At 35.7% G+C, this 10,108-nt stretch overlaps 1 protein-coding gene across 1 annotated transcript; it reads right to left on the reverse strand.

Moving 5' to 3' along the window:
- Positions 1-8,649: 8,649 nt before the first annotated feature.
- LOC138879161 (uncharacterized) lies at positions 8,650-9,396 on the reverse strand. The gene is made up of 2 exons (XM_070158752.1): positions 8,952-9,396; positions 8,650-8,714 (listed from the first exon to the last, which is right to left on the reverse strand). Exons 1-2 carry the CDS (start codon positions 9,394-9,396, stop codon positions 8,650-8,652), a joined length of 510 nt encoding a protein of 169 aa, XP_070014853.1.
- Positions 9,397-10,108: the final 712 nt, after the last annotated feature.

Below are 10,108 nucleotides of genomic sequence, written 5' to 3' on the forward strand. Positions count from 1 at the left end.
TGCAAGTCTAATGCCAAACGTAAATTTTCAATTGAAAATATATGAATCCCATTCCAAATGGGTTTAAGACCTTAAACTGCCGACAAGTCCTTTTTGTGGACTTAACACGTGAATCCATTTCAAAAAATGGAATTCACTAATACGTCTAAATCAACCTTTTATTAATATTTATATACATATTTTTTATGTAAATATTAATTATATATATCATATATATATTTCAACTAAGAGATAATTTAATTTTCTATTCCAAATAGAAAAGTTCAATTTGTTCACAATATTAATTATATCATCTGTGCTAGCAAAGAATATAATAATATTTCATTTGGACTAATAACTAAATATATTTGACTAATTAAATTCCTTAATTTAATTATCAAATAATAAGTTAATTAATCCTTTAGCAAAGATCAGAACACTCGAGAGTGTGCGACCTCATAGGTTCAATACTAAACCGGTAGTAAATTGATCACATCAATATACTAATCAAGGGTGGTGTCTAGCAACACTCCTTAACGACCGGATAGCATGAAGTATACAATTTACTCTCAAGAACCAGTAGAAGAATAATGTAGTAATTCCTTCTGTCCTTATAGCTCTGAATCACCCTAGGATATGGTTCAACTGTCAAATCTTAATAGGCGACCAACTATGTGTTCATGTCAAATATAATCGACCAATGAATGACCTAAGAAACTCATTTCTTCTCTCATTCAATTGCCCTGGCCAAGGTCTTAGTTTGGTCGTTTATAATTCATGACAACATGGAGCGCTTAAACTCATTACCAAGAGTTGACAGATTCCATCTTGATCAATCACTAATTCTACACGTATTTAATCGTACCCAATATCCTTTCAACTATCGCCCTTGGGCCATAGGTGTCTGGTATCAAAGCACAATAAATAACTTGTCAATTACAATGACGATCTCAGGTCAAAGGAAACTCTTACATCACATTCTTCAAGAGAATATCTTATTGACAATTTATGGTAATTCTAACCATTAGGAATTATCCAATGAGTCGGTTCAATGATCATATCTCTATATGCATCATCTATCTATCTTTCTCCAGCATGTATGTTTACTTTATTACATATGTAAGTAAACTTTTATTTGGTTTTGTAAACTCTTTTTTGTTATTTAGATAAACATAGACGTGTACCCTATATATTACGTTTATTTTAAAAGAATTTCGTTTTATTCAAATCTAGTTACAGTGTTTCAAATATACTTATAGGATTTTAAATGCGAAAGAATTTTATAGTTATATGGAGTAATTTATTTTTTTTGCTAGAGGCGAAGTAGTATTTAAATAATTCGAAAAAATAATAAAAGTTCCTAATATGATTGCATATGATCATTAACCAAATTAAGTATGATAACATGATAAAAAAATTATAAATTTTATTTTAAATTTAAATTCAAATTCAAATTTTAGAACTTTATCTATAAATTCAAAATTATCCTTTATATATATTATATTTGTATTTAGCTAAAATAGTCAAATATAAAATAAAGTTACCATATACTATTGACATTTATTAGCTTGCCACTTGGTTTAACCATAATGTCAATTATATATGGTAACTTTCTTGCTTATATATATATATATATATATATAGAGAGAGAGAGATAGATAAATAATAAAAACTTTACAAAACAGAGGCAATAAATTTGGGATGATTGATTGTGTAATGGCCGAAAAATCTAGCTATTACAACCTGAATTTATTTAATATTAAATAATGGAAATTTTACAAAACAAAGGCCACAAATGTGGGATGATTGATTGTATAATGGCCGAAAAATCAGGCTATTACAACTTTACTTTTTAATAAATTAAGTTGTCATGTGTATTTTTAATAGGTTGCCACTTGGCTTTCTAATAACTTGCTGCTTGGCTAAATGAGAAGGCAAATTTTCTTGCTTTAATATATATATAGATATTAAAAGCACGAAGGCCCTTAACAAAATGTCGTTCGCTTTTTTAACCCTTTAGAAATAGATTTCACATTATGCAAAATAGTCGTGTGATTATTTTTCTAACATATACTATATTAAAAGCACGAAACCCCTTAGTAAAATGTCGTTCGCCTTTTTTACCCTTTAAAATAAAGTTCATGCTAGATAAAATAGTCAATGTTGGGTCGAACACTTTTAGATTGCTAAAATTTTAATGATTTAAGGTTGATAATGTTGAATATGTTAGCTATTTTAACTTATTCATTATTAGGAATGTTAAAATATTTTCAAGTGCCGTCATAAAGTTTGATAGCTTCTTATGGTGTCGATAAATCTATCTAGCAGATAAATATTGTATGTAATTGCAAATAAAAATCAAATTGGTAATATGTGGCTAATTGATATTACTCATTATTATTGAGCTAAAGAAAATAACAATATTTATTAGCATGTATAGTCTCTTTATTATGATAATGATCAAATATACCTAGAAATGAATCTTTTTTATTTGAATTATATATAGGTACCTAAATCTATGCGTAAATGTGATTAATATTCATGAGTATTTTCAGGAATTTGGATTTTTAATTTATTTTATCATTCAAACTTTTTTGAATAATATCTATGTAATTTTTATAAAATTTATATTTATTGATATAAAATACACGCACAACGCGCATACCCTAAGACTATATATATATATCATACCGAGTATAATCCCACATGTGGGGTCTGGGAAGGTAATCTGTATGCAGACCTTACCCCTACCTGGAGAGGTAAAGAGGATGTTTTCGATAGACCCTCGGCTCAAGAACGTGTGGAGAGGAAGAGAAGGGAGAAGAAGAAGAAATAGGGGGAGGAAAGAAACAACAAGGAGACAAAGGACGATAAGACAAAACGAGAAAATAGTAGTATCAAATAGTATCAATCAGGGAGCAACAATTCTAGTGAAAGTCAAGAAAAAAAGTAAAAGTCGAGAAAAAAGTAGCATGAAATTGTACCAAGCATGAAGCAACAATTTCTAGTAGCAATTCACAAAAATAGTAGACTTGACTGCCAAGTACCAGATATAATAACAAAAAAGAAGAAAGTATCTTTCAACCGGCAACAAGAATATTACTAGTACTACTGGTAACCCTAGGAAAAACCACAACTACCAGTCAACCTACCACCTTAACCGTCGACCTCCACACCTTCCTATCGTTAGTCATGTCCTCGGTTAGGCAAAGCACTGACATGTCCTGCCTAATCACCTCTCTCCAATACTTCTTTGGCCTACCCCTGCCCTTCCTCAAGCTCGCCATGGTCCACCTCTCACACCTCCTGACCGGGGCATCCATGTCTCTCCTCCTCACATGCCCAAACCATCGCAACCTCGATTCTCGAACTTGTCTTCCTTGGCTGCCACTCCTACCTTGTCCCTAACAACTTCATTCTGAATCTTGTCTTTCCTGGTATGTCCACACATTCATCTCAACATCCTCATTTCATCTACGCTCATCTTCTGGACAGGAGACTTCTTGACGGGCTAACACTCAGCTCCGTACAACATAGCTGGTCTAACCACCACCCTGTAAAATTTGTCCTTAAGTCTAGGGGGCACATTCTTATCGCATAAAACCTTCGAGGCTAGCCTCCATCTCATGCATCCCGCTCTAATGAGGTAAGTAACATCCTCGTCAATCTCCCCGTTGCCTTGGATTATAGACCCAAGATACTTGAAACTATCCCTTTTGGGAATGACTTGAGTATCAATCTTTACTTCCACTTCTTCTTCATGCCTCCCATCACTAAACTTGCACTCCAAGTATTCAGTTTTTGACCTACTCAACTTAAAACCTTTAGACTCTAGTGTCTATCTCCAAACTTTCAACCTAGCGTTAACACCCCCACGCGTCTCGTCAATCAATACTATGTCATCCGCAAATAACATATACCATGGCACCCTCCCTTGTATGTGTCGTGTCAGCACATCTAATGCTAGGGCAAAAAAAATGGGCTAAGGGTTGATCTTGGATGCAACCCCATCTCTACAGGGAAATGTTCCAAGTCTCCTCCCGCTGTACTCACCCAAGTGTTAGCACCTTCGTACATATCTTTAATCACCCTTATATACGATATCGGGACTCCGCTAACTTATTTTAGAAATAAATTCTGTGTTTCGGGGCCTTAAAAAACCTCTTCCTGTCTCACCTCAATTTGCGTGTGTAGTCCGGGCGCGCATCCGGAAAGCCATTATGTGAAAATCTGTGAAAATGATAAATTTTGCCTTTAAAATGAATCTAAGTTGACTTTGGACAATATTTTGGGTAAACTTAGGAAAATGGGACTTGGGCGTATGCCCGGAATCGAATTCCGAGGTCCCAAGCCCGAGAAATAAATTTTTAAAGAAAATTATTTTCTGGAATATCTATATGAGTTGCTGGAAATGAAATATGTTTGAATTTGATGGTATCGGGCTCGTATTTTGGTTTCGGAGCCCGATACAGGTCTTATATGTGATTTAAGTTGAGCCTATAAAATTTGGTAAGAAACAGAGGTCATATGACGGGATTCGGTCGCTTAGTTGTAAAATTTGAAACTTTTAAAGTTCATGAGATTTTCTTTTATTTTGATGCTAAATTCATAATTATTGATGTTATTTGATGATTTGATTCACGAGCAAGTCCGTATGGTATTTTTGGACTTGCGTGCATGTTTGGTTTGGAGCCCCGAGGGCTCGGGTGAGTTTTGGATAGGCCGCGGAGTGAAATTTGGACTTAGGAATTGTTGGTATGTTGCAGGTCTGCAGGCTTCGCAAATGTGAACAATATGTCACAAATGCGAATTTTGGCCTCGGCTACCTTGGTCGCAAATGCGAAGTGTTAATCACAAATGCGATAGCAGCATCGCAAATGCGAAGAGGACTGGAATCCTCAGGGTTTGAAAATGCGAACCCCTATTTGAAAATGTGAATCCATGTTCGCAAATGCGAGGTTAGCAGGTTCTGAAGGGTTCACAATTGCGATATCTGCGACCTGTAAATTCATAACTTAGCCGAAAATCTTTCATTTTTCAAACCTTTTCAAAACCTAAACACCTTTGGGCGATTTTTCAAAGACAAGAACTCTTCCAAATCGATTGTAAGTCATTTCTAACTTGTTTTCGTTAATCTTTAACATCTTTTCACATGATTTCAACGCAAAATCAAGGGTTTTCATGGGGGAAATTGGGTGTTTTGGGTAGAACTTAAGGTTTTCAAATTTTGGGGATTTGGACCTCGATTTGAGGTCCGACTTCAAAACAAATTATATATTTGGGTTCGTAGGTGAATGGGTAATCGGATTTTGGTTCGAACCTCGATTTTTGACTTTTTGGGGAAAACTTTAGAAAACCTATTTTCATGCATTAGAATTGATTCATTTAGTATTTATTAAATATAGTAAAATAACTTGTGGCTAGATACGAGCGAATTGGTGGTGGAATCAAGAGGTACAGTGGTAGTTGAGGCTTGAATTATGTTCGCGGCATCGAGGTAAGTGTTTGGTCTAACCTTATCTTGAGGGATTAGGAGTTGTGTCATATTTGCTATGTGCTAGTTGTTGAGTACGACGTATAGGCATGGTGACGAGTATCTATACGTTGGTGTCAAGCATGCCTGTGAGTCTTATACTATAATTAATGTGACTCCGTTTTGTATTGGTCATGCCTTATGTGATGATTTCTATTGTTGAACAAGGCTTGTGAAAGTAATATTGGTAATTGAACATTGAAGAGCATTGGCTCAAGTTGTAAGATGATTTGTGAAAGTATTATTGGCAATTGAACATTTTAGAGCATTGGCTCAAGTTGTGAATCGAGTTGTGAAGTAAATGTGAAAAAAGAAGAGGATTATGATATTGTCTCCCTTGCCGGGATGTTGTAGTCTTTAATGTTATCTCCATTGCTGGGATGTTACTATTTTTGGTATTATTTCCCTTGCAGGGATATTATTGGTGTACTATTGTTCCCTTGTCGGAATTTTATTGTGATTTTATTGATTCCCTTGACCTTATTGATTTGTGAATGTTGTTTGGGTAAGGAAGAGTGTTAAAGCACGAAGGGTGATGCCGTGCATGATATTTGTGAGAGAGTGTTAATGCACGAAGGGTGATGTCGTGTCGCACGATGTACCATTCCATGCCTTTATATGTGATAATGCACGAAGGATCATTCCGTGCCATGATTATGTGAGGTAAAAGTACGAAGGGTGATGTCGTGCCAACTATATTGATTCTTATGGTGAGGACGAGAGTAAAAGCACGAAGGGTGATGTTATGCACTTGTCTTTGATTTTTCCCGATTCTTGCTGATAAATGAGTTATGGTGTTCTTTACAGCCATTTACTGATTTTTTGTTGTTACTTGATTTTATTGTGATGTTATTGATTCCCTTGCCCTAAATTACCTTGTGATTATTGCTTAGGTGATGAAGAGTGTAAAGCACGAAGGGTGATACCGTGCATGATATTTGTGAGAGAGTGTTAAAGCACGAAGGGTGATATCGTGCATGTTATTTGTGAGAGAGTGTTAAAGCACGAAGGGTGATGTCGTGCACTCGTCTTTGATTTCCTGATTTTTTATTGATAACTGAGTTATGGTTCCTCTACATTTAACTGTTGGTTTTCTGTTGATACTTGTTGTACCCCGCAGCATGATCCCCCTTCCTATCTTTAATTGTGAAGTTCTGTCTTTATTTTCTACTGTATATGATTTAACTGCACAGGTTTATTTGGTAGTCTGGTCCTAGCCTCGTCACTACTTCGCCGAGGTTAGGCTAGGCACTTACTAGTACATGGGGTCGGTTGTGTTGATACTACACTTTGCACTATGTGCAGATCCCAGTGTTGTAGCTTTTGGACCACTGTGAGGTTGCTGCCTTCAGTCCAACAGGCGACCCGAGGTAGTCCTGCTAGCGTCCGCAGGCCTTGGCATCTCCTTCTATCTTTTCATTCTGTTTCTTTCATGTATTCCAGAGACAGTGTTGTATTAATCTTTCAGACCTTTATTTGTAGTATTCTTAGACAGTCTTTGAAATTGTGACGCCAGTCTTGGGTAGCTTATGTATGGATTGGTATTGGCATCTTTATTAATATATTACGTTTCAGTCTTCCGCTTTTAATTTCGGTTGTTATTATAATGTTGGTTCTTAATTGTTAAAGAATTAGAAATTGGGAAAAAGGTAAATAATTCAAATGGTCGGCTTGCCTAGCTTTCACTAGTAGGCTCCATTACGACTCCTGAGGGTGGAAAATCTGGGTCGTGACACTAACCTCCAAACATCTCCATAGCACCTCCCTCAGAACTTTATCATAAGCTTTCTCGAGATCAATGAACACCATGTGCAAGTCCTTCTTCCTCTCCCTATACTGCTCCACTAAGCGTCTCACAAGGTGAATGGCTTCTGTAGTTGACCGTTCCGGCATAAATCCTAACTGGTTCTTAGAGATAGATACACCTGACCGCACTCTCTTCTCCACCACCCTCTTCCAAACCTTCATAATGTGACTCAGCAGCTTGATACTCCTATAGTTGTTGCAGTTCTGAATATCCCCTTTTGTTTTTATACAACGGAATCAATAGACTCAACCGCCAATCTTTGGGCATCTTCCGCGTCTTGAAAATGATGTTAAACACGTTAGTAAGCTACTCCAAGCCTACCTTACCCGCTTCTTTCCAAAATTCTACTAGGATCTCATCAAGCCCCATCGCCTTGCCCCTACTTATCCTCTATATTGCCACCTCAACCTCCTCACACTTAATACGTCTACCAAACCCAAAATCTCTCCGACTCTCTGAGTTCTCCAACCCACCCAATACGATGTTTCTATCCCCTTCCTCGTTCAAGAGTATGTGGAAGTACCCCTGCCAAATTGATTTCTCAAAACAATTATTTGGGGTTATATGTAAAACATTTTGGGTGAACATATCAGTTCTCTTGACAAAAAACTTGATGAATTAACAGTTTTGATAAAAGAAATGAGTACTAACAAAAAGACAACTGATATTGCCTCCACTTCAGGAAGCAAATCAGATGTTCAAACTGTTCTTACTCATGTTCAAAGACCTCTTGAGATTCCGTATTTTAAATTTAAGTCTTTTAATGATTTAAAAGAACTTCTTGATAAAAAGCTTTCTAGTTTAAATATCAAACCAATTGATTTATCAAAAAAATTGCTGATAAAATTGAGACTATTTCTGATTATAAAAATGAAACGTGGTCAGAGTTTAATAAACTCAATGGTTTAATTAAACCCAATAGTAAGTATGCCGACAAACCCAAAATGCAAACTTACTATTATTCCCGTCCTACTCCTCAAGATGTGTTAATAGAGGAACGTGATTGGAATCAGACTAATACGTCTTACAGCGGTTCCGAAATTTATGAATGGAATCTTGATGGTTTAACTGATAGACAGTTAACTATTCTTGTACATAGAATGCTTATGTACAAAACTATGTGTAAAAGTATTAAAAATACATATAGAACTATTTGCAAAATGATTATTGCAGGCTTTACTGTCCAACTTCGTGGCTGGTGGGATAACTATTTATCCACTGAAGAAAAAGCCTCGGTTATTAATGTTATAGCCAGTGACAAGGGAGTTGATAACTTAGGCATGGCTCTAGTTAAAAAATAGAGAGGATGTTGTTTATACCCTTGTCCTTCCTAAGGAGGAGGATAATCTTCCTCCTTTTCCTCTACCTCTGCCTCTGGCCCACGAAGGGTCCATTCTGCACATATAACAATTCGTTTTACTCAAAGAAGTAATAATCTTGCATATCATCCCTGATTTCTTCAGAATAATCATGGATTGAAAATTCATCTTCAACCATATTATCAATGATTCTTTCAATTATGAGACTGCATGTCATGAATATCACAATCTATTTTATTCATATTGAAATTAATAAATTGTGAAAAGGATTCTGATAGTGACTGAAAGATCAAATCTTGAGAAAGCTCTTTACCCAGTTTGCACCCCAACTTCTCAAGTTCTTCAATAAGATCAATCATATGATTGACATAGGGTCCAACTGGAGAGTTTCCAGTCAATTTGGATCCAAATAAAGCTTTAGATAGTTGGTATCTAGTTGTCATGCTTTGTGTACCAAACATCTTCTTAAGATATTCAATGATTGTAGTTGGATCCATATCCTGATGTTTCCTCTGTAGTTCAGAATTCATAGAAGCGAGAATGATGCATTTGGTAGTAAGACATTCTTCCAAGTATTTCTGATAAATCTTGGTAGCATCATCATCATCCTCATCTGGGACTTCCTTGGCAGGCTTATCGATCACATCAATAAGCTTTTCATGCATGAGAATAATTCTCAAATTTCTGTACCAATCATCAAAGTTTGGTCCTACCAACTTGTTGGTCTCAAGTATTCCACGCAGCGATATAGCAGACATATTGAGAAATCTAAAATATAGAAAAGAAAAGGCAATAATACAATAACATATTTGCATATATCATAAAGACATGGACTTTTATCTAAATGATATTTTCACTAATTATTTTAAACTATTTTCCCTCATTATAGTTTACGAAATCTTTATTTCTGTTAGTGGAGTAAAGGAATCCTTTAACAATATGTATGAGCCTCTTGGAAGTCAAGTCGTTTCTCACATATATTTTAAAGGTAAGTACTCTTACCAATTGTATCCTCATACAATTTTCTTAAATAGCTCTATGTCAAATAGTCCCCTGGTAGTCAGGTCGATCCTATTGGCATAGTTGAATTCAACCATCATGATAGCAAAGAACTTATTAAATTTTATACTCCCCGGGTAGACCAGGCGTATAGTGTAAAATTGAATAATTCTTTTTGTCACGACCCTAACCTGGACCCGGTCGTGATGGCACCTCTCGTGAAGACAAGGCCAGCCAACTACTCCCAGTTCAATCTTTGAGCAGTTAAACATTAAGAAAACAGTAATAAGGATAATCAATTAAACCACGGTTTAAGCAATTAAAAATATAATTTGCGGAAAATAACCCCAACATAGCCCGAAACCGGGGTGTCACTAGTCATGAGCATCTATAAATCCTACTACAAGTCTGATAAGTCTATAACTAGTACAAATGTCTGGAAAAAAATATAGAAATGACAAAGAGGGAGAA

This window comes from Nicotiana sylvestris, chromosome 10, assembly GCF_000393655.2.
Source record: "Nicotiana sylvestris chromosome 10, ASM39365v2, whole genome shotgun sequence".
NCBI classification, from domain to species: Eukaryota; Viridiplantae; Streptophyta; class Magnoliopsida; order Solanales; family Solanaceae; genus Nicotiana; species Nicotiana sylvestris.

Bases quoted from the DNA above. Each gene is read 5' to 3' on its own strand.
- LOC138879161 (XM_070158752.1), bottom strand. From the start codon at position 9,396: ATGTCTGCTATATCGCTGCGTGGAATACTTGAGACCAACAAGTTGGTA. The intron at 8,715-8,951 runs GTAAAGAGCTTT...TTATATGTGCAG, and splicing joins GAAGTTGGGGTGCAAACTGG to AATGGACCCTTCGTGGGCCA.